The following is a 24,912-nucleotide window of genomic DNA, read 5'->3' as shown; positions in this document are numbered from 1 at the left end:
CCTTAATAACATCTAGCTCCTCCATTGTCATTGGAACCCTGGTTCCTTCTAATTTTGGCATAAAACGCACATCTAATTCCTACTTCAGATGAATCAAAAACAAAATAATATACAATATGTACAAACTAATTAAGTTCGATGGTTAAAAATTTATGTTGTGCTACCGTACTTGTTCGGCAATTTCTTGAACTTCACCATCGACTTTAGCTATCGATCTCACCAATCTCAGTCCTTCCAATTGATCCTTCTTCCACTAGAGTCTTACCATTTGTCCCATTCCTACACTAACACAACTAAAGCGATACTTCAATCAAGTTGCACATGATTACCAGATATGTTACATTGTCTATTATATCATTTCTAATCAAGTTGCACATGATTGGTGAGTACAAACGAAATTGGCCTTTACTTTCATATTTTAGACATAATAATGCATTTGTAATATTTCATATTCTAATTATTATTATTTTATTAGTTCGTAAAATATTAAATATTGTCAAACTGAGTTCGCGGCCATTCAAAATGTTTAAGAGTATAGGATAAATTTACTCTTTCTTTTTTTGTAAAAGGTTTAAATGACATAATTATGTTTATATATTTTATAGAAAATGAAGAAAATAATATATTTGAAAATAAGAAAAGAAAATACACTTATGAACGTTACTTGTATTCCATCGGTTAGCTTGTTTTTATACAAGTTTACATACTCTAAATAAGGAAATAAAATAAAATCTAATTCTAGAATTAAGCCTAAGAATTTGTAATAATATTTTCTTCAATTTAGCTTTTGTTTTCTTGTATTTTGTGTATGTCATTTTATATGTGATATCAAATTTAAGCTGAAATTTTATTATATTACAACTAATTATTTTTTATTATACACATATCTATATATGAAAAAGCGATTGTATACATACATATCCATATATGCATGTGAACTTAGTTTTAATCCTTTCCTTTCCTTTTTTTTCTTATTTTATAATATATGGCATGATGATAAATTAAACCTTTAATTATACTGATTAAAAATGAAGTTGAATCAACTGCTATAAGATTTTGGCTTAATTATATAATGAGAAATCGTGTTTACATTAATTAAACTATGAGAAAGCACTTATACATCAATTATATTATGAAAAAGTGTATGTTTACATTAACTATGCTATGAAAATATGTTAACATTAATTATAAAATGGTAAGAAAAAAATCACTAATTTCATACATAAAGACATCTTATTGATAGGACTTAATTGAAACCCCAACATCATCTTGTTTTGAGAACACCAGAAGAGTCAGCAAACTGCTTTTGAGAACGGAAGTTTTGACCATTTTTGAAGTAAGAAAAACCGAACAAATGTGTGTTGTCGTATGTACCAAGAAAAAGAAAGGCTAAAAAACTGCTGATGCTGACAAGGAAAGATAAGAAGAAGATTATTACTGAGCAAATCCAAACAAAACATGGATTCATTTTGTTTTTGTTCTTTTCATAACGTTGTAAATTCTTTAGAGTCTGCAAAGATTATGATTGCTAATCATAAAAATCAACTTTTGAATTGATTGATAAGTTGCCCACTTATTCCTGACAGAAACCAAGCAATGGCTTCGAAAAACTTACACTACGTATTATTGGTGGACAACGTAAGATTTTCTGTTTTCGAATTTACATGTACACATATTTGTTCTTTTCACAAAACCTTTACTTGAACATAGAAGCTGGTTGGCTAGGCCTGGAAACAGCACGTGATTGATACTTAGAGAAACATAAATAAAATAAAAATAAGAATTAAAAACTCCGACCCACGTTATAAACCACAGAAAACACCCTATGTAGTTTTCATGGATATAGAGTGTAGACAGTAGGAAACTCATATATTCTATATAATATACACATTTATGCACAGTATTCTTATGACTTTGACGTACCATTTATCTTAACAGCATCTAGTTAAGCTTAGCTTAGTTTAGCTTTAAAATTTACATGCACCATGGCGATTGCAAAGCGTCCCAACCAGTTGCTTCCATAAGGTTGCTAGCGAAACTGCCTGGATCACCCATCATTGGAAATTCCAAAGACATAGCAGTTTCAGCCCAAATGGAGTCGTCTAAAAGAGGCAAGTTGGCGTTCATATTTTCCCAGAACCCCTCGATTCCATCTTCAGTAATCTGTCCAAACTTTGCATCCACGTTCCCTTGAAGATCAATGCTCTCGTTGGGGAAAGAAGGCATTACTGAGGAGTCATTGTTGTACACTGGTATTGGTGTCATGTCATTGACCCTAATAGTTGGGTTATTTGATGATGAACTGATCATACTCATACCTGAATTGCTCACGTTTTGGGGTTGGTAATTCACCATCGGAGCCATCTGAGGATTAGCTGCTGAAGAAGGTTGAGACTGAGGGTTGTTGGCACATAATTCAGGCAAATTGAGCTTGGCATCCGAGCCATAGAGTTTACGTGCGGCAGCATCGTAAGCCATTGCTGCTTCATGAGAAGTGTCGAAAGTTCCAAGCCAAAGACGAGCACCACGATTCGGTTCACGAATTTCAGCAACCCATTTACCCCAAGTTCTCTGCCTCACACCTTTGTAAGTGCAGAGAGCGTTTTCTGGACCACCTTTTCCTCTCATGCACCCTTTTCTCGAGCTTGCTTGTGCTGGCTTCCTCGCTTGTTTTCTTTCTCCAAAGCCACCACCCGTCATTGATGTTGACATTGTTCCAACAGGGAACCTGGGGGGAGTAAGGAAAAGGTGAAGAAAGAAAGTGATTGATAACTGATAAGCACATTGGGGTTAATGGTATTTATATGATAGAAAAGGGGAGATAAGAGCTCCAATGGGGGTGATTAAGCTTGCCCGAAACGTGTCTTAAGATGGGTTTGGCATGGAAACCCTGTTAGCTCGTGTCGACAGCAAATCTCACTGCCATTTCTCATAGACACACTTGGCCTAGGCTCTTGTCTGTACACAAGCTCATGTGGCAAAAACTGAAGAAAAAAAGAAATGGAAAAAGTAGTTGGATTTAGGAATTTCTGGAGGAGAGAAAAGAGGAAATGGATAATGGTGAATTTAACAATAGGGAACGGCGTGATCGGTTGGAGATAAGAACAATTCTTTCTGAAGTTAATTAAAATCCATCACCATAAACGCAGACTGATTAATTAATTTTTAAATTCATTTAAATTAATTAAACTTATTAATTAATTAATCAAAATATTTTTTTTAAATCATATATAAATTATATAAAATAAAACTCCAACCCCAACCCTAAAAATGACTAAAAACAAAGGAGAAAAGATGGGAGGGTTATAAAGGTGACATCTGACTTGGTACACTGAATGTGATTTGGAAGGTCAAAGTGAAAGTGTGATACTCAAATGGGGTCCATTCTGCTATAACTTCGTACACTGAATGCTTCCGAGTTGAAAGGACTCAGGGTGCCAACTCGATTGTCTCCACTCTATTCCATGTGTGTAAAGTAGGTAACGCATTCACAAGTAGAGTAAAACAAAATCTTGCATAACAAGTAAGTTGGAGGCACTGCCCTTTCGAGGCTATAAAAAGTTGTATAGGCCAATATTATCATTATGTATGTATGGAAGAGCATATTTCAAATGAAAATCCAACCATAGGAACCCAACAACTCATCTCTTAAGTCCAATATTGCAGGGCCCTAGATTTAGCTGAAGTACAGCAGGTTAAACTGCAAACTTGGCTCTCTTTGGGCTATCATGCCAGACTTTTTGTGCTGCTTAACAGGAAAGAAAAGAAGTGGCAGTAAAATATAAAGGCGGAAGTAAAAATTCTATACCGCAAGAGTTAAATTAGATTTTTTTTATTGAAAAATAAATAAATTAATCTTTATATATTAGATTAAAAAGTAAATCAGTCATTTTTGTTAAAAGTTTCGTCTTTAAAATTAGTGTTCCTGATAGAATAATTAAACAATGACATGTGGCTTATTACATGTACGTCACGATGACATACAAAAACCAATTTTTACTGTAAAAATAGTTGAAATTTTTAACAAGCGATGAATTTATTAATTTACTCATTTTTTTCAAACTCTTACATTTTTACCTAAAAGCAAATGATGGCAACCGAATTAACAAATAAAAAATTCCATTTATAGAATGTATGGGAACCTCTTAACTATCTTATTATTAGTTCAAGTTTCAGAGTCATTTTATATGATCTGCAAGTCCCTAGTCCAACCCAACACACCTTTCTATCATTAAAAACATCATTTAGTACGTATTATATAAAAAGAAATGAGATAACATGAAATTTTAACAATTGTTTTAAATATATCTTTTCTAACCTGGTATTTTATTTTTTTATTATAAGTGGTACTAAAATTATTTTTATATTACTTATTTTACATTAAAATATTATATATATTAAAAAAATCTAGACTGCCATATATTATAACCTTTAAAAAATATTTTTTATTACTTTTACTTTTTTTTACATTATTTTTCTTATTTTTTTCTATTTTTTTCCTTTATATTGTTTGACAATGTTAGTAATACTCGAAATTTACCTTCCCGAAGTTGAGATGTTGGTGATTAATTCTCTTTTCAAACTTTACCGGCTGCTTGCTAGACTTGAGGAGATCAAAAAAATTATTTCATCAATCAAAATTAATGTTTTCAAAATCGGACCGGACTAGCCATTTGGATGGAGAACCAATAGAGATATCACTTTTGATATATGAATTGAATCGATTGATCCGCGAACTAATGCAGATTAACTTAACCAAACTAAAAAAAATCAGTTTAAATGGTTTTCTCTATTTAAAGTATTTTTATTTTTATAATTTTTAATAACACGAACTAATCAAACCAAAAATTAGTGGCATGACAGGTTCAACTATCAATCTGGTTCTGAAAATGATCAAAATCATGAAGTCTAAAAAGCTTACACTTGTAGAAGAAACCTACGATTAGGGGAAGAATAACCGAAAAAGATATAAAGTAAAAAAGAAATATATATATATATATATATTTATATTTATATTTATATTTATATTTATATTTATATTTATATTTATAAATCCCTTTATTGAGTTGGTGTCATCTATCAACTAGGTCCCAACACAGTTATAGAAAATATTTTAATGTCCTTCGCATTTAAAATAAATTATATTATTTGAAAAATAAAAATTTCTATGATGGGATTTGAACTCATGTCAATTAGGTTAGCAAAATTTTAAATTTATCACTTAACCAAAGTTTTATTTTTACTATTTTAATTTTATTATGCACACTTTATTAGCTCCAACAATTGTATATATTAATAATGTTGTTGATTAAGATGGTATCACAAATTAACTTAACACTAACTTAAGATTGATGACAACACCATGATAAATAACGTATTCATTTAGTAATCTTAACTCGATATATTCAATATGTTTAAATTTATTTTAATTACAATTTAATCTAACTTTTTTATTTTAATATCGTAAATATTTAATGTGTTATTATTAATTAGTTTCAAATTATACATTTCATTAATTATTATATGTTATTTTAAACACAAATATGTGTTTTAAATACATAGTTTACACATATATCCATGTAATAAAGTTTCTAGTATTTGTAAAAAGAAAATAATACTTTTTATCTTTTTTTGCCACATGGTAATTTTAATTATAAGTACCATTTATGATAAAAATTTTATTTAAGTGCCAAAATGAAAATAAAACCGTAATTTAAGTATCAATTTGTAAGTTAAACCTTTAAAAAAATAAATATTTTTTATTTATAGTTTAACTTTAAATTTAATCTAACATTTTTAATAATATAAAATCTAAATTGAGATATTTAATAATATAAACTAAATTATTTAAATTTTCAATTGTAAAAATAATTTATTAAAAATTATTTTAAAAGATTAATATATACGGAGGTATCTAAACCTACTTGTTACATAAAAAAAATTTGACATAATTGATGCCTAAATTTAAAAATCATAATCCAACTCATACTTCTTTTATATATCTAATTAACGTTGTTAAATATGCTGACGTGACATTAATAACTAATAACATGATAAAAAAATTTTATACTACATATGAGATTATCATTTGTGATTATGCTATCGATAATCAGTGTTAGTTTAACTTATATTAAGAACGTCAGTAAAGTAAACATTTTCAAATTTTAGTAGGAATAAAGTGAAAGAAAAAATTAAGTATGAAGTAAGTACAAAATAACAAAGCACCTCCATATATAATCTTTTTTTTAATTGATGTGGGTTATAATAAAAAGGATAAGAGATTTCCCCCGACCAATTCGTGGTGTGGAGGCAGTCATGGCCAAAGACTTTTACGCACAAGTCGAGCACCGTAAAGCATCATAATTTGGGCTTTATAAGCCTGACTTTTGAGTGAGTAAGGAATCGGAGGGAAAGCAATGGCGGAAGAGGGACAATTAATCAACTGCCAGACTTTTGCTTCATGGAACGAGCAGCTCCATGCAGCAAACGCCTCAATGAAACTGGTAGAATTTTACTTTTTTCTCTCAATTTCCCAAAATTTTGAGAAACTGGGTTTTCTTCACTTGGTTCGCTTTTACCTTTTGTTCGTTTGAATTTGATTCCCCCCAACCCCCCCCCCCCCACCACCCCGATTCCCAGAGGTAATGCACTGAATTAAGCGAAAAAAATTTGGGTTAAATAGTGAAATTGATTGTTTACGTGATTCAATCATTGATGGGCTTGAAACCAGATGTCAAATTTACTATTACTTGCTAGGAGTTCATTACTGCGATTTATATAGTGTTCTTTGCACGATCTCGTTTCTTTAGCGTAGTTATTGCTTGCATTAAAAGATTAGTCATTAGGATTCCCTTTTTACCTACTTGTTCTTAAAAAAAGATTTCCCTGGTTAGGCGGTGGTAAGTTTCACAGCTTCATGGTGCGGGGCATGCCGTTTCATTACACCCGTCGTTGTAGAGCTTGCTAAGAAGCTGCCCGATGTCATATTCTTGAAGGTGGATGCGGATGACTTGAAGGTAAGATCTCTTAAAAGCCTTTGCTAATTATAGTTTGTAATATAGCTTTTGATTTATATTAACTTCACGACATGCTCTTGTATTTTGCAGACCGTGACTCGAGATTTTGCCGTGGAGGCATTGCCTACTTTTATCTTTATGAAACAAGGCAAAATAGTTGACAAAGTTGTGGGGGCAAGGAAAGATGAATTGCAGCAGAAAATAACCTTACATATGTTGAAAGCATGAATCAACTTCAATTACTCTTCGAATTCTGCAAGTTGTTTCTGAAACTAGAATTTAACTTATAGATCTTATACGTATCTGTCTCTCAGATACGAAAATTATGTTCTTGTATGTCTTGTTCGATACTTTCATATGTGCTTGTAGTTCTTAGTATGAACATCAAACTCGAAATTGCTTGTATATACCTACTACACCAATCTATTTATATGTTTCAAAAGGCTGTCATATAATCATGATTCGTATCTTAGTAGTCTATCATGACAATGCTTTGTCTTTCTCAATTATTCAAACAAACTTCCCAATGTAACATCTCAAGGCTTGCTTTTTATGTTTTGGTTTGTTATCCTATCAAGTGAACCACCATAAGCCTTGAGGGACATTCTTTAGACTACAAGATCATGTAATAAATGGGGAATTCCATGCTTGCCTCGTTGGTTTCCTGGTTCCATGCAATGATACTCCACTGTCTTTGGTGGCCCCAAAGAAGAAGCCACTTTGTCGTTACCTCTCATATTGGTCTCTCAGACAGGGGAAAGATATTATTTTCATGATGCCTTAAACCAAATGCAAGCTCACTTGACCACTAACCCAAAATACCACTGAACTCTGTTAAATCATACTTGGTATCACCAGCAATAAGGGTGCCATGAGCATGCTGACTGGAAGGGATTACATAATCTGGATAAGCATTATTGCTATCCACGTTACTCCTCTGGTCAACCTGTAATTTATCCCACTAGGTGAGCCAGTATCTCCTATAGCAATATGTTGAGACATTGCTCTTGCAATGGCTTGTACATTTCTACATCAGGGATATGATCAGGTTCGCTGTGTCCAACCCGTCCTGGATGAACATTATCAGCATCAGCAACTTCAGATGTCATACACTCTTACAATTCTTCTCATCTTTCCTCGGATGTTGAAGAATTTTCCAAGATTTGATGGGTGGGTCCATTTTACCAAATTCTTTGTACTTCTCTTCGATCATGGTTGTTAGTCGATTAGTGGATACCAAAATTAACAATGCATGTCAATGATACTAGTGATTTTTAGGTCAGACAATTGCACTTTATCTCTTTACTCGGCTCCTGGTCAGCAATGGTACTTGGATTTGGGTGTGAATAGTGGATAACGGCATGTATGCGCACGGGTATGGTTAGTTTTTTTCTAAGTTTTTTCATGTATTTAGAGGGCTTTTGAATTTCTTCATATTTGTGTGACATATATGAGTTTTGAACACAAGAACAAAATTTTATTTGATTTGAGGTGTTTAGACAGTTTATGAAATGCAAGTTAAAAAAGAAAAGAATTTTATTTTTATTTAATTTATAATTAATTTTAATATTTTATGATATAAAACAAATATTTTATATTTAAAATCGTGAAAATAATTTAAATGTTCTATATATAAAATATGTTTCACAAAATACCATATAAAAGCTTATTGATTAATTTTATTTCTTTAAAATTATTGACAAATCATATTCAAAATCTATGAAGCAAAGTTTATTTTGTCAAAACAAGTCTAAAAATTCAATGTCAAAATTTAAAATGGAAAAAAAATGATAAATAAATCAAATTAAATTATGATGGACATTTCTTAAATTCTAAAACGAACCGATCAGACCGAACCAATACACTCCTACCTTAGAGTCCCTTTTAACTATTTTCTACCTTGCGAAGCATTAGTGAAGCCCAGTCCGTACAACTTGCCACAAGTGGACACCGACAATTGGCACTGTTTGTGGGAATCTGAGAAAAAAGCCATGGGTTCTTTCAAGCAACCTTGCCAACTAGTTTCCTCAACCACATTTATCTCACCCTCGCAATGAATTATAATTTTCGAACCCCCAAACTGATGTCGTTAACCCTTTCTTGCAATATGTCTCTTTTAATATCTCACTAGCCTACTTCATTAGTTGGGTGCAACCTGGCCATTGCCAAAACTTCTTAAGCACAAAGCTCTCCTTTGCTATTCATCTAACTAGCGGAGACAGTCGCTTGAATCAGCGTAAGAGTTCCAATAATAGTCACCTTTAGCTTTGCAACAATCAGAATTGTATCTCTATTAGTCATGTTTGGCCATTGGATGCGTACAATTTTCCCAAAATCTTTCTCCATCATTGAGATCAACGCCACCATCTACATTTCAGCAACTATATCACCACTTTCATTGTGCATCTCATTTCCATCTCCGCTCGAGTGTTTTTACAGCGCAACAAATTATCTTGGAAAGAACCCAAAAGCAGTTGAAAAAGATCATTCAAAAATTAAAAAGATCAGCAAAAGAATGCACATAGACCTTCCAAAAATGTTCAAGATCCAAGTAGATTCGAGCAACGATGAACTTGGTCTTGCAAAAATTTGTGTTAAATGGACTTCAAAAGCTTCAAGGAGATGAGTTCCAACTTAACAATCAAGATTTCAAATCTTGGTTTTCAAGAAAATCAAGAAACAACTCTTGGTTTGATATGGGTAGATTTGAAGAATTTGTCACACCTGATTTTTTCATCAAGACTTGGTCATATTCGACTGGAGACCCTGAGTTATTTTATATATTTCAATTTGATCCTACGACATCTTATTTGTACCAAATTGTAAAACTTGGAGGTTAAATTGGGTATTAATGAGGATTGTCAAATTTTCTAAGAGACCTGTTGGGGAATAATGGCTTGTTTCTAATATTTTATATTAAATTGGGTTAGTGCTTGCATGGAAAGTGTTGAACGATCAATATGAAAGTGGCTATATAGGGGGAGAAGGAAAATGGAGAACAAATATTTTTTTTTCCTTCTTCCAACTTCTTCTCAACTATCATCTTCTTTCTAGATATTTTTAGACTAGAGATAGAGGAATGAAAGGATTGAGCTGCATAAGGGTGAAAAATAACAATTTAGCTTGATCAAATGCGAAATTTGTGAATTGGTAACGTTCCTACACTCTTCTGTATTTTTTTTTTATTTTGAAGGAAAGAAATAAACTTTTGATATCCGGTTAAATGTTGGTTGTAAGGAAAAGAAGCATGTTAAGTAGATAATTTACTATGCATGTTGTCAGAGCTCGATTATCATACTTGTAAATGTCTCATGGTCGATCTCATATGGTTGTTACTGTTTAGCCAATAAAGACAGAGAGATACTAGACGACAAGGGGAAAGGCAAGCCAATAGGTGATGCGTCATTGAGGTATTATGTCAGTGAGTTCCTGAACTCAAATCTTCAGTGTTTGTCTTACATACCTTTTTACTGTGTTGTTCTAGTTGTGTGTTATGCTTACGAGGATGTGATATCTTGTTGGGATAAAGTTACCAAAATTGTGGATGTATTGTAATGACCCAAAAATTCACGGGTATTGGAAAAGTATAATATCGGGCCTCCGTCTTAGTAAATTGAGTTTGAAAATAATTATTAGAAATATTTATTAAACTAGTTGTGTGTTTAATTAGGTTTTAGATAGGTGAATTTAGCTTAATTAAGAGTAATTAGTAAAAAGGATTAAATTACAATAGAAGTGAAAGTTTAATTATAGATTAAAATAAAATATGAGGGACTAAATAGGTAAATAAGCCAATGGCTTAAGATTAGGCGGCAATACATGGAAAAATCTTAGATTTTTCTTGATTTATATTATAAAAATATTATTAAATTAAAATATTATAAATTATATTAATTAAGATTAAAATAATATATTATAGGAAACAAATAAGATAAAGACAATTGTGTGATGATAAATAATACATGTGTAAAATATATAAAACACACTTGTAATAAAATAAAACATCTTCTTATAGTTTAAGTAAAAGATATTTGTGAATAAAATATTATTATGTGATTATTATAATATATTATTATTATTAACTAATGCATAAAAGAAATAAAGTAAGTAAGTAAAACAAAAAAAAAAGAAAAAGAAAGAAAAGAAGAACAGAGAAGAAACAGAGAAAGAGACGAAAACAGGGGAAGAAAAAGGGAAAGAAAAGAAAGAGGGAAAATTGAGATTTTGAAGCTTGAAGTTTAATAGGTAAGCTAAATCAAGTCCTTTTTCTCATAAATTTGATGTTTTTTGGAATCCTAGAGTGAAATACTCTTGGATTTAAGTTGAAAATTTGAAAGTTAATAGATTTTTGAGTAGGGTTTATGTTGAATAAATGATGGAATTGAGGTTTTATTTGATAGAATTTCTAGTTAGAGTTGATAAAAGGATTAAATTGTGAAGTAAGCTATAAGTTTTATGTTTGTAGGGATTAAATTGAGGAAAATTCGAAATTAATGAAATATGCTGAAAATTTGGTAGTTAAATTTGAGTTTAGAAGAAATTTGAATAGAAATAGAGTGTGAATTAAATTAGAAAAGTAAATAAATTTAGTTAGGATTAAATTGGAATTAAAGTATAAATTAGATAGAAATTTTATTATTATTATAAATTAATGTTGTAATTGATGGTGTAAATTATTATTATTATTATTTTCGTAGCTAACAAGGAACTCGAGGCATCGACACAGAAAGGAAAGGAGAAGGTTATTGAGGAATAATCGAGTAAAATTCAGGTTTGTATTACTATAATTTAAATTATTTATTATTTGATGTTAAATTTAAATTATGTGTATGGTAAGCATATGATAAGGTAAGTGACTTTATTGAATTGAATTTGGAAAAAAAATTTTAAATTGAATGAGAAAAATATGTGTTGATATTGAACTGTGTTTAATTAGTGAATGGAAAAAGTATAATTGATATTGAAAATGAATTTTTTTAAATAAAAGTGAAAATTAGATTATGAAATTTATATACCCTATTAACTAGTAGGGCTGAGTCAGATATAATTGGCATGCCATAGGATTTAGAAGAGTACGGGATTTATCGGCTTTGCCGATCAGACACTTTATGTGTCGTATCTCAGACACTTTATGTGTCGTATTAGGCACCTCGTGTGTCGTTTCAGGCACTTATGTGTCGTATACTGATCAGGTACTATGTACCGTTTTAGGCACAATGTGCCGTATTGGTGTGTTTGGGTTGGAATTCGTGTATCCGTCAAAGTCTAGATTGTTAAAAGGGTGAATAATTGAAATAAGAAAATTTAAAATTGTGGACTGAAATTTGAGATTGAAAATGAAAGGCATGAATTTAATGTTTATGTAGTGATTGAAATTATTACATGTAATATATGATTGAAATTGAAGAATAGCTAAAAATTGTATTGTTATTGTTAGTTAATGAAAGTTTATAAATTAATTGATATTTAAGAAATCGGATAGTTACATGCTTGGTAATTATAATTCTTTGTTGTTATTATAATTTGAATTATGATAATACCACTGAGTATACAATACTCAGCGTATGGTTGTTTCCGTGCTCAGGTTAAAAAGGGATCAAAGTCTCGGTTCAGCATCCAGGAAAATCCCGACTCCGACATAAAGATTTTGGTGATGTTTTCTTCCTTTAAGAGAAAGTGGCATGTACATAAGAATTATAATAGTTATTTTGGTATGCTATGTAGTTTTGTTGTAAAGTAAGATATTATGTATTTTGATGATTATATTAGCAAATTGGTAGAAGTCCTTTATGACATTGGTATCAAATTGAAATGACTTGATTAGTTTTATGTGTTAATTAGAAATGATAATAGGATTTTTATTAAATAAGTTGTTATGTCAATATGTCAAGTAAGATTTAAGTATATAAATGCCTTGGTTGAAATACTGGAATTGGGTTGGTTATGTTTGAAATTTTGCAGGGGGTTGTATGTAAAAATAAGCAGAAATGCTCCCGAAATTTTTATAAAAAAATTGAATGAAGTCAATTAGTAAAATTGATATAATTATTTGTAAATTGTTTGATATGTCATGTAATGTCTCGTAACCTTGTTCCGGCGACAATTTGGGGTTAGGGGGTGTTACATGTATATTATGAGAAAAGGTGCATGTTGTTGTGAGCTCAAATTTTGGTGCATGGTGATTTCTAAATTTTTCGCTAGTTACATTGCATGTCTGGTTTTGATGAAATTTTTGCGGTAATGTTGATGCATGCTAAGTTGGTGTGCAAATGCATACCCCTGTTGTAAGCATAAGTTGTTGTATTGATAAGTAGTTTCTGGGTAAATTACTAGTGATTTAGATATATTGTTGAATTCTTGATATGTGTTATTTTGATGAAAATAATTGATATGCGTTGTATGTAGGGATGTAATGATTGATGAATGAATAAGGAGATATCATGTTGTGCACTTTGTGCCACATGTTATTTAGCTTTGCGAAAGTTCAGTTGGACTATACGAAGATTTACACGCACAAGTATGTGCTGACCCTACGAGGGTTTTTCTTAAGTACGAGACTCTATAGAGTCTAAGGTTAAAGACTCATGTATGTATGCAAGTCCCATGGCCATGGGCATACGCAAATTATGACAGTCCGTTGGACTTGTCTTCATGATTCAATCATGCATTAAATGCCTCTGGTATTGATACTTTTTGTTGGAGGTGAATTTAATGATCTGATATTTTAATCCCTAATGACTCTATTTATTTTCTGAACAATCACAACGGTTGGAAATGAATTAGAGGATATATATATATATATATATATATATATATATATATATATATATATATATATATATATATATATCAACATCTAAAGATCCTACAACAACAAAAAGAATATTCAAGCTTAAATGTCAATCAAAACAACCTTTGTGCCATATATTTTCATTTTTTTTCAAACACTTGTGAGCCTTATTTGTATTCTTTTACTCAAGTATTTTTCATTGTAATTGAGCTTAATTTGCAAACACATCAATCTTATAAGATTATTTCTTTGTTTGTTCCTTTGTATCTCTTTGAAAGGAGATGTATTTTAAGATTTGGGTAGAAATCTTAAGAGAGCGTAAACCTTGTTCTTAAAGGTTGAAGAAATTAGTGAATTTGGAAAAATAATTAGTTGTGAAAAGTTAAGGTAGTAGAGTAGGCAATTTGAGTCGAATCACTCTAAATTCTTGTATTCATTTTCTATTCTTTCTCTCTAGCATCCACAAATTTTTTTAAAATCAATCTCCTTTTGACATTTTGGTTTGATAAATTGAGTTAACAAAATTATTACTTAAAAGTTGAGTTAAAATACTTATAATTGAAGTAAAAGTTGACAAAAAGTTTAAAAATTATTTTATAATATATCAATTATTTTATTGTATAATAGGAACTTGTTATTAATATTATATTTGAATTAGCAAAACAATTAATATATTTTAATTACATTTATTAGTTATTATTTTAGATAATGATTACATGAGGTAAAAATTATATGGTACAAATGTTTTAATTATGATTTGATTTTTTAACATTATTAAAAATTTTATCATATTTAAATTGTTAAATAATTTAATATATTTTAATTATATTTAAGGATTGAATTAAAATTAATTGTAATAATTTAAAATATATTATTTTAAAACAATTAAAAATTAAATGTGTAAATAAGATATACACATGAATCTAGTTTTAATTAAAAACCCAATTAAATGAGTAAACTATTGAGGATTTACCAAAAAAGCCAATTTTTATAAAATTACGAAATAGGCGGTTTTTAATTATTTACGGATCGGGCCATTTCCCCAAATCGCGCCATGTCGGAGCGATGTCGGGGCGGCAGAGAAGGTCGCGTCACGTCAGCGACCTGGCGGCGTGGAAGGAAATCGCTCCTTGAGGCGCGATTTCCTTCCACGTCGGCAGGTCGCTACCGACGTGACGCGACCTCCGCTACTTAGCGATATCGGAACGCGATTTTGACCCCGATTTTACGCTTTGGGTTTTATGGCTTTTAGGGTTTAGGGTGCGCTTTTTAGGAGTTAGGGGTCCGGAAAATTTTTTTCGAGTTGACGTTTCTGGTTAAATAGTGGGAAATCGCTTCTACTAGGATGCTATTTAAGAAGAAATTGTGAAATAGTGGCCTCGTGGACACGATTTCGCTACAGTGGTCATGTGAGAAATAATTTTTTTTTGACGTTTTCTGAGGAAATAGTATAAAATCGCTGATACCAGGATGCTATATTAGAAGAAATTGTAAAATCGCGCCCTCGTGGATGCGATTTCGCTACAGTTGGTCATGTAGGAAATAATTTTTTTTGACGTTTCTGAGCAAATAGTGTCAAATCGCGCCCAAAAGATCGTAGCACACCGCCTCCCAATTGCTAGATTAGGCGGACCGGCCTTGGGTGCCCATCCACCAGCAATCCCAAATGCAGATGGACATCTTCTAGAGTGATAGTGCACTCTCCACATGGAAGATGAAATGTGTGCGTCTCGGTCTCCACCTCTCGATCAACGACCGATCGGTTTGGCTCCAACTTGCATCCCGGCCTACTGTCCGCCACGTGCCAAAATCCCGCTTCCATGGTAGTTCTCTACTAACGGTGATGGAGCATGCATATTCGAATATTGCATTCCAATACCCGATCTTGACCTTTTATAACAAAAATATATTAATAAATATCTAAAAATACATAAAAAAATATCTTAAAAAATTTAAAATTTAAATTTAATACTTACCATGTTCATTTGCTCCACCGATATGTGATTCCTATCAAGACGAATCAATGATCCGCAATTGTTGAAAATATTAAAATTTTAAAATTATTTAAAAAAATAAAAATTTTAAAATTTTCTTAAAAAAATGAAATTTAATGGAAAAAGAAATTTAATATGGATTTGGAGATTTTTTGAAGGAAATTGAGAGGATTTTGGAAGGAATTTGAGAGTTTGAGAGAATTTTGGAAGGAATTTGATAGAAATTTTGAAAGGAATTGAGAGAAATTTTGAAAGGAATTGAGAGAATTTTGAAAGAAATTGATATTGAATTTGTTTGTGAAAATAAAAGGGTGGGGTTTATATAGTAAAAAAAAATTTGACCGTTGGGGGGGGCAACGGTCAATTTTTTGACCGTTGAAACCTTGTTCACGTTCAGCGTCACGTCACATCGCGTCACGTCGGTACGACTGCCGGCGTGGAAGGAAATCGCTCCCTTGAGGCGCGATTTCCTTCCACGCCGCCAGTCGCGCTGACGTGACGCTTTTCTCCTCCGATCCCGACATCGCTCCGACGTGGCGCGATTTTAGAGGAAATGGCCCAGTCCGATAAATAATTAAAAAACCGGCCTATTTCGGTAATTTTATAAAAAAATTAGCTTTTTTTGGTAAATCCCTCTAAACTATTTGTGGAGGAAAAAACGTAAACTATTTTAAAGAGCGTCATGTAAAAAGGAATTTGTTTGTAGCAGAAGGCGGATTTAAAATAGAAACAACCCCTCACTCAAGAAACCTCAGAGAAGCCAAAAAAAAAAGGCTTTCTTCCAAAATCAAACGATTTCGATCTCTGATCTGGGATTTGTTACCATGAGCGACGGAGAAGACGCTGTACGGCGCCGTAATGCGATTGCGGAGTACCGAAAGAAACTCCTTCAACACAAGGAGTACGAGTCCAGGGTTCGGGCAGGTCTCCTCCCATCTCATCTCATAATCTAACACTAATATGCCCCCCCCCCCCATTTTTCTCTTTCGCTCGATCTTCCTTTCATTTTACATCCGAATTATTATTTTTTCGTTGTTTCCCCCGATTTGTGATTTAGGTTTTTGCTTTCCCATTTTCGTTATTCTTCAATTCCATCTGCTTTTTCGTTTTTCTGCATTGAAAATATGCTTTTTTTGAGAGTTCCCTTTTTCCCTGTTCTTTTTAGAGATAGCTTAAGTAGGTAAAAATTGGTTAGAAAAGCTGTAAGCTTTGATTGCAGCGGTACATAATTATTTTGTTTTCAACTAAAATTATGCTGTTCAATGCCTTCGACTTGGACTGATGATTTTATTTAATGGTAAAATTAGATTCTTGCTTTCTTAGAAAATAAAAGACCCAAGAAACGAAAGGAAAAAAAAAATGCTTGTAGATTTGGCTATTGCATAGTGAATTAGTTGTTTGAAGTCCGGATTTTTGTTTTTCCGACTAACATATATCATACATGGAATGGTTTTTGACACATAGCTATTCTGTTGGATGTTTAGGTAGGGAGAATCTGAGAGCTGCTAAGAAGGAGTTTAACAAAACAGAAGACGATTTGAAGTCTCTTCAGAGTGTTGGACAGATCATTGGAGAAGTTCTCAGGCCTCTTGACAATGAACGCCGTAATTATTCCTTTTCCACAGTTGCCTTATTCTTTTAGTGTAGACGTTTGTCCAAGCGGCTAAGCATCTTTAACATTTGCATATCAAACTTACAAACTTCATTGATGTGTTCTTTTTATTAAAATTTCATTGTTTGGCATCTTAGTAGTTGCATTTGAATTTCTTAGTGTTTGTTGATTCATTTTTCTTTAGAATTGATAAATTTCTATACGTTGGATGTTTATATGATCTTTCAGTGATTGTTAAAGCAAGCAGTGGCCCTCGCTATGTGGTTGGTTGCCGCAGCAAAGTTGACAAGGAGAAACTGACTTCTGGAACTAGAGTGGTCCTTGACATGACAACACTTACAATCATGCGGGCTCTTCCACGTGAAGTAAGTTATATTAGCTTCCTCTTTAGTTCAGCTGTTTTTATGATATCAAAGTAAGTTCTCTTTTCAAATGTCTGATATTGTTTTACATCTTTGGATAACAGGTTGATCCAGTTGTTTACAACATGCTACATGAAGATCCCGGTAATGTTAGCTATTCCGCTGTTGGTGGTTTATCTGATCAAATTCGAGAACTTAGGGAATCAATTGAGCTCCCTCTAATGAACCCCGAGCTTTTCCTTAGAGTTGGGATTAAACCTCCCAAGGTGATTCTTGCTTCCAATCTCCCTTGTCTCTCAATTCGGGAGATTCAAAGAGTGTACTTTTGTATATATTGATGGGTGATGCACACTGTCATCACGTGATGTTTGTTTGGGAATCATTTGAAATTTCTCATCTTAATTGCAGGGTGTCCTCCTTTATGGACCTCCTGGTACTGGCAAGACATTGTTAGCCAGAGCAATAGCAAGCAATATTGATGCTAACTTTTTAAAGGTCAGTATTTTTTTTATACCATGTAACTTGACTTTGTGGTTTTATATGTGACATGTTATCTTGTCCTTGAATGAATGCATTACCTTATCATCTGAATTCAGGTCGTTTCAAGTGCAATAATTGACAAATACATTGGAGAAAGTGCGAGGCTGATAAGAGAAATGTTTGGATATGCTCGTGATCACCAAGTGAGAGCCTTGGGAGTTTTGAATTTTTTTTATTGCTTCTTTTTTGTTTCTGTTAATATCATGCTTATGTTTGTTTCTTTTTATTCAGCCTTGCATCATCTTTATGGATGAGATTGATGCCATCGGTGGACGCCGTTTTAGTGAAGGAACAAGCGCTGACCGTGAAATACAGAGAACGCTGATGGAGTTACTTAATCAGCTTGATGGATTTGATCAGCTTGGAAAGGTACGTTGTTTTATTATGAACATAGTTCGAGATTGTGATTTGAAGCAAATATTCTAACACTTTGAACTGATTACCATGGTCTGGAACTCAAATTTCTCTCAGTTTGTCATTCATTGACTCTGTACAGAGGTCACTCTTGAGAAAATATTATCAACTTAAAATTGTTTTGCTGGTGCTTAGGTTAAAATGATCATGGCTACAAACCGACCTGATGTACTTGACCCTGCACTTCTTCGTCCTGGGCGGCTAGATAGAAAAATAGAAATTTCATTGCCGAATGAACAATCGAGAATGGAAATCCTCAAGATCCATGCTGCTGGCATTGCTAAGCATGGTGAAATTGACTATGAGGCTGTTGTTAAACTTGCTGAGGTTAGTCAAAGTTGGCTTGTTTGTTTTTCATGCCTGTAATCCTCATTACTAATATATTTTTAATCAACCATTGGTTTAGGGTTTTAACGGTGCTGATCTACGAAATGTTTGCACGGAGGCTGGAATGTCAGCGATTCGTGCAGAACGTGATTATGTAATCCATGAAGATTTCATGAAGGTAGGAGCTTAGAACTTGAAATACCGCCTTCTTTTGTTTGTCTTATGTGCATTATAACTTCCTATTTTTTACTATATTTTGGCATAACTATTGAGAAAACAAAGCTGGAGAACTGATGATAATATATGCTTACCTCACACACTCTATGTGGTGAAAAATTTCAGGCAGTAAGAAAATTGAACGAAGCCAAGAAACTGGAATCTAGTGCACACTACAGTACTGATTTTGGGAAAGAGTAGAGAGCTTACTTCTTTTCCGTTTTTGGAAGCCATGGAGTACGGGCAGTGCATTATATTTTAGATGTCTTCTAATTTGCTCAAGTTAAATGTTGGCCTTTATTTAAGAAATTCGGGATGATGTATCTTTAAATATTACAGCTTTCACGACAAAGGGTTGCACAACAATGTTGCCATAATTACAGCTTGATATGCTCCAGGCACTTGTTGTATCTATGGAGCCTAGGGAGGGCCAAATTCAAGCTTGATTATGTTTTATAAGATTTGTTTATCTAGTTAAAACCAAGTCTAATTAGTTCGAAAATACATGAATTCTATTTATTTTATCCAGTGAAATTTTCATATATTTTCTTTTTCAAAATCAAATAGATCTGGATAGATTTTCGGTATAAATTTTTATATAATGCTTATTTTTTATATATAATTCTTTTAATCTTTAAAATATGTGTTTTAAATTTGTTGTAATAGTAATAATGCTAATTAACTTGAGATTCAATTCAATCAACGATAGTTAAACCCAATATGCACGTTTAGTTCAACATTACTTTTCTGTTTACTTTCTTTCATTTCATGGTCTTTGCAGATTAGAGGTCGGTTTATACTTAATAGTCTTCAATGTGCAGATTAGATTGGTTTTAGATCAGTTCAATTTGATTTAAAAAAAAAAAAATTTAAAATTAATTCAGGTTTAATCATTTTCAAATTTTGACTATTTTCAGTCGTTTGATAGATCCTAGTTTTTTGCATTTTGCACTTTATAATTGAATTGGCTAGACTATCAGTTCGATCAATAAATCATTAGAAAATTCATAAAATATTTAAAAAAAAATTTAAAACCTGATTCAACCACCCAGTTCAATCCATCTTTACCAATTCTCCAATAGATCAGTTCAATGCCCCAACCAATTCCCGGTCCTGCCAGTCCCCATTCAAGCAAATTATACTTTAACAAAAATAAAATAAAATAAGATAAAAATTAAACAAATTATGTAATTGATTTATTTTATAATTATTATCATAAATAACTTCTGTAATAGTCTTTTGAATGGACAAAAATAGTTATTATGATTCAATTGTTATAAAACTGAAAGGGAGACAAAGAAGAGAATCCCGAAGTTAAAAGAAAATTTGCAATACCCAACGTTATATTATCAATAGAATTGAGCGGCAAAGGACAGTAGAATACTTGCTCGTCATTTTCCCAATCAATTCAGTGCTTCGGTCAATGGCTGAAACTGTAGGTTCCCTTTCAGAGCAGTCATCCAGAGGATATTATATATAACATTCAGTTGCATCTTTCAATGAAACCTAATAAAACAGAAATTTCACTTGATATTATGTCCAGAAATAAAGAAATAACTTCATCGCCTTGGACATTGAAAATCCCCCTACCATTAGACGATCATATTACCTATAGAATTCCAAACTACACATTTCTACTCTGCTCTAATTCAAAGTTGGTAGCCCTCAAGACTCATGCCCTACCTACCACTAGCTTATCGGCAACCAAAATAACGGAAAACACCAAAGGAGCACAAGTTATAAGATGGGTCAGTCATCAGTGTAGGAAATTTTCTATGGCTATCTTGTTGACAGTATTACCTTAGAAACAGGATGGCGAATCTCTAACTCAAGAAGCTGAGATTTGATTGCATTTGAAAGTTGAGACTTGGAAGCCTGACTCGTGGAGAATGGTCCACAACCCTTGGATTAAGGGAAAGAAGGACAATATATGCTACAGTGATAAGCTTTTGTGATGGAACGGGCAGGCCTCTCACCTCAGGGCAGTAGAGGAAGGAACTCAATCTTTCCTATGTCTTGCCCAAAACCCTTTCTTTCTGGCAGAATCATTTTCTGATACGGATCTGCCCCACTTAGCTCCAATTGAGAAGTGGCGCTTCAAGAAAGGCTTTGCCAAGGAGCTTCTCCGGCTTGAACTGGGTTCTAATTTTGGAGCTTTTCCTTCTCGCTTGGCATTTTGTTGATGGTTAAAATCATTACAATCACCATCCGCAAAACTATCTTTAACTCTATTCTTGAATAACTTAAGATGTTTGGCCATCAACTCCACTTCAGCTTTCAAAGCTTTTCTGGATATCTTTGAGACCTGCTTTTCTCCAACCATACATATTGGGCAGGCTGGGTCATATCTGTCAGCCTCTGGCGTCATAGTTTCCAAGCATTCAGTATGATAAACATGTCCACATACAAGTACGGCTACCACTGAAATTTCATTGCAGCTCCACGAAGATCTCTCAGCCAAAAGCTTTGAGCAAGCCCCACAAGTTCGCATACCTATGGATGGAGAATACGAGACCCCGCTGCTACATCCACTTATCTTGCCATCACCAGAACCAAAGTGTTCACTATCAAAAGACCACCTTTCTCTTTGAGAAGAGGCCACAAGCTCTGAAAAAGTGCGCATAGACCAGCCATCAGAAGAGCCACCATGAGATCCAGCTGTCAAGTCATTGCTACACGTGGAGAGCACAAAAGATGACCTTCCTTCAGACATTGAATAATTATTTGGTGATTTCAGTCCCAGAATTCGACTATCAGAGACCTGCCTCAGTAGCCGGTGCCCAGGTGAATGGCGAGCCCATCTAGATGGGGTTGAGTTGGAAGGAATATGGCCAGACAAAGTTTTTGTAATTGGTGGTGAGAGTGGTGAAGGTATACAAAATGAAAGCTTTGGTGCCGATGAATCCACAATATCCGGCGATTCTGCCAAATTCTTCACCTACAGGATAACCAGAAGGGCATGTTAAAGACCATAAAAAGGGTTAGAATAGGCTAGAGCATCCAAAAGATAAAACGACAACACACACAAGCATAAAAAGCTTATTCAACTATCTAAATTTACCTCAATGGAATAATTACTTGCCCTTGATATGTCTGCAGCAACAACATAAAACAATTTCAAACAAAATACGAAAAGATAATAGAAAGGGGGGAACTGACACCAAGCCATATTACTGAAAACTGCAATGAGAGAACATAGAGTAGTAGGCGATAGCAGAATGCATATAACTAGTAAATAAATAAACATAATATTTTATGTTCATTCTTATGAGTTATTATAATGAAGTCAACTAGTAAATACCATGCATCCTGCATACTAAAGGTGCGGTAGCTGGGAATTGAAGACCATTAGAGCCTTTCACATCAAGTTAATAGACAAAATTATACAAACGACATAATTTCAAGACAACGAACATAGAACAAAAGTTCTAAGCAAAAGTTTCCGGAAATCTTATGCACAGTAAAGATGCTTATAGGAAAAAGGTATCTCGATAAGCTACCTACTTATTAACAAATAAATTTACCTGAAGAGGGGGTCATCATATTCCTACCCATATCTTCACGGATAGGGAATTTTTGACAAGTAGGTATTTCATAGTTCTCAATCTCAAGTGCATTTCTTTGATCAGAAATATTACGCCTACCACAACCTAATGTCCCTTTTCTCTCCATGCTAACATTTCTGCTAGCTCTATTAGACACCTGATAAGAAGGCTCTTCAATTTCATCAGCTACGCACCTTTGACTATCCCATCGGAAGCTCCATGATGGCGAACATGTCGTATTTCTATGCAAAGTCTCAACTCCAGTTCTCTTTGGAAGGGTCCTTTCCCTTGCAGCTACACAACAAGCTGATCCCATGATCACTCATATACCTCAAAAAAGAACAGTATTGCAAATTCACACCACTGATTCAAGCAACGCAAAATGCAAGGTGAAGTACTGCATAGGGGGTAAACAGCAAGTATTTCCGGTAAAATATATACTTTTAAGGATAAAACAACAGCACAAACTTTGGAATTCATAATTTGAACAGATAAAACAACTGCAACCAACTAAACAAACTCAAAATACAACTACTTCAAGCTAACCACATGTTTCATTTTCCTTAAAGAATTATTTTCACAAGTTTATTTATTTCCCTCATTAGAACAAGACCAAAGCTAAAATTTAAAATAAATACACATGCGCACGCACCGGAAATATTAGTATTAAAAATGAAATATGCAGTTAATTACTAGGGGCTCGAGAGTCTTATGCTTTTAGATATCAACAACAATAAATAAATTGAAGAGTAAATTGAAAAATAATTACTAGCAAATAACACAGTTCAGCTGAGGAAAAACAATAATAGCGAAAAAATCAGCTGGTTGAGACCACCTTCCTCAATTAATCATCCATGACCTGACTAACTCCAAATTTAGAATAGAAATAATGTAAATTGAGACATTTAAGACGCGAATATTTACATTATTAAAGTCTTCAACTACTCGTGAGCATAAATTTGTTCGACTTTGATAATTAAAAAGATTAAAAGAGGCATAGAATCATCGGTTCGAACATTTACTAGCTGTGCCAAAAAAAAAAAAAAAGCTCAAAAGTTCAACGAAATCTGAAAAACAAAAGAAAAAAAGGGGCTCCAATTAGGGTTCAAAACCGGCTGCGTTTCATATTCCACACGGTGAACTGATATCAAGCTTTTCAAGTGCCGAAAAATATCATCCATAAAACAACAAAAAATAAAGCGACAATAACAATATAATCAATTAATCAAAAAGGAACTTACAGATTCAACAATTAGGCAGTCAAGGAGGTGAAGAAGAGAGAAAGAGAGAGATTCGAACGGCGTCGAAAAATCCGGCAGCGGTCAGAGAGGATCGGCCGATGCTCACGACGGAACAACGAGAGAGTCAAAGGGCACGGATGTGGGATTGTGCAACGTCTGTTGGTACTGAAATTTCTGCTTCTTTTTACGCTCCCTTTCTTTCCTTCTTCCCTTTTCTTCCGCCTTTTAATTTATTTTTAATTTATTTTTCATAAAGAAAAACGTCTCTTTGTTATTTTAATTTTAAAGTGTAAATTGTAATTATTCAACCATTACCACACCAAATTACGAAAACTTTTGAGTTTATCACTACTGTTTTTTCTAATTATTATAATAATAATATATTTAGTCCTCAATTCTTACACATCATATCAATTTAATTTTTATTCTAAAATTTTTATCAATTTAATCCTTAAATACATCTTCGTTATAAATCTAAACCATAAATTATATATAAATAAATTTCATTATACTGTATTAAAATATATAAATAATATAATAATTCCTCAAAAAATATATATATATATTAATATTTTACAGTATATTTTGATTGTCTTTTGCCATCAATTCATGCGAGAAGATACCAAGATTGCCTCTGTTAGAGGACTGTAGACGTTGGCATTGACATACCCATGGATAAGACTAACATCTGCTGCATTTTGATTCCTGAAGTAGCTTCCTTCATTTGATCATCAGTCTGTAAGTATAACTGAAAAAGAATAAAAGCTTCAGCTTTGGAGTGTTGCAATCCAACATGGTAGGAAGCTATTGAGTTAACTCTAACAGGCTTTTTGACCACTTACAAAGATTTGGAAA

At 32.9% G+C, this 24,912-nt stretch overlaps 4 protein-coding genes and 1 long non-coding RNA gene across 11 annotated transcripts; 3 read left to right on the top strand and 2 right to left on the bottom strand.

Annotated features, from left to right (window-relative positions):
* Nucleotides 1-1,597: 1,597 nt before the first annotated feature.
* On the bottom strand, nt 1,598-2,983 carry LOC105793807 (dehydration-responsive element-binding protein 2D). Of its 2 annotated transcripts, XM_012622653.2 has the most exons (2): nt 2,319-2,983; nt 1,598-2,228 (listed from the first exon to the last, which is right to left on the bottom strand). In XM_012622653.2, exons 1-2 carry the CDS (start codon nt 2,710-2,712, stop codon nt 1,975-1,977), a joined length of 648 nt encoding a protein of 215 aa, XP_012478107.2. In that variant the 5' UTR covers nt 2,713-2,983; the 3' UTR covers nt 1,598-1,974. The 2 variants fall into 2 exon arrangements, with proteins under 2 accessions (XP_012478107.2, XP_052484142.1); XM_052628182.1 differs by having other exon boundaries at nt 1,598-2,975.
* Nucleotides 2,984-6,289: 3,306 nt separating this feature from the next.
* LOC105793808 (thioredoxin H-type) lies at nt 6,290-7,471 on the top strand. Its single transcript, XM_012622654.2, has 3 exons — nt 6,290-6,503; nt 6,894-7,016; nt 7,107-7,471. The coding sequence occupies exons 1-3, from the start codon at nt 6,417-6,419 to the stop codon at nt 7,242-7,244; spliced, it is 348 nt and encodes a 115-aa protein (XP_012478108.1). The 5' UTR covers nt 6,290-6,416; the 3' UTR covers nt 7,245-7,471.
* Nucleotides 7,472-11,112: 3,641 nt separating this feature from the next.
* Nucleotides 11,113-12,948, top strand: LOC128039606 (uncharacterized). Its single transcript, XR_008194051.1, has 3 exons — nt 11,113-11,261; nt 11,714-11,787; nt 12,601-12,948. It is a non-coding gene; the product is annotated as an uncharacterized LOC128039606 (long non-coding RNA).
* Nucleotides 12,949-16,491: 3,543 nt separating this feature from the next.
* On the top strand, nt 16,492-19,815 carry LOC105793806 (26S proteasome regulatory subunit S10B homolog B). Its single transcript, XM_012622652.2, has 10 exons — nt 16,492-16,724; nt 17,285-17,404; nt 17,641-17,777; nt 17,879-18,040; nt 18,183-18,269; nt 18,371-18,457; nt 18,546-18,683; nt 18,864-19,055; nt 19,135-19,233; nt 19,398-19,815. The coding sequence occupies exons 1-10, from the start codon at nt 16,625-16,627 to the stop codon at nt 19,470-19,472; spliced, it is 1,197 nt and encodes a 398-aa protein (XP_012478106.1). The 5' UTR covers nt 16,492-16,624; the 3' UTR covers nt 19,473-19,815.
* A 630-nt stretch (nt 19,816-20,445) lies between these two features.
* Nucleotides 20,446-24,301, bottom strand: LOC105793805 (hypothetical protein). Of its 6 annotated transcripts, XR_008194329.1 has the most exons (5): nt 24,058-24,301; nt 22,796-23,213; nt 22,333-22,364; nt 21,072-22,209; nt 20,446-20,777 (listed from the first exon to the last, which is right to left on the bottom strand). XR_008194329.1 is itself a non-coding variant. In XM_012622651.2 (4 exons), exons 2-4 carry the CDS (start codon nt 23,130-23,132, stop codon nt 21,271-21,273), a joined length of 1,308 nt encoding a protein of 435 aa, XP_012478105.1. In that variant the 5' UTR covers nt 23,133-23,213; nt 24,058-24,301; the 3' UTR covers nt 20,446-21,270. The 6 variants fall into 6 exon arrangements, 5 of the variants coding, with proteins under 5 accessions (XP_012478105.1, XP_052484139.1, XP_052484138.1 ...); XM_012622651.2 differs by having other exon boundaries at nt 20,446-22,209; XM_052628179.1 differs by having other exon boundaries at nt 20,446-22,209; nt 22,796-23,179.
* Nucleotides 24,302-24,912: the final 611 nt, after the last annotated feature.

The sequence above is a fragment of the Gossypium raimondii genome, chromosome 3 (assembly GCF_025698545.1).
Source record: "Gossypium raimondii isolate GPD5lz chromosome 3, ASM2569854v1, whole genome shotgun sequence".
NCBI lineage: Eukaryota > Viridiplantae > Streptophyta > Magnoliopsida > Malvales > Malvaceae > Gossypium > Gossypium raimondii.
The sequence above is the reverse complement of the archived record's forward strand: the minus strand, read 5'-3'. Positions and strand labels throughout refer to the sequence as shown.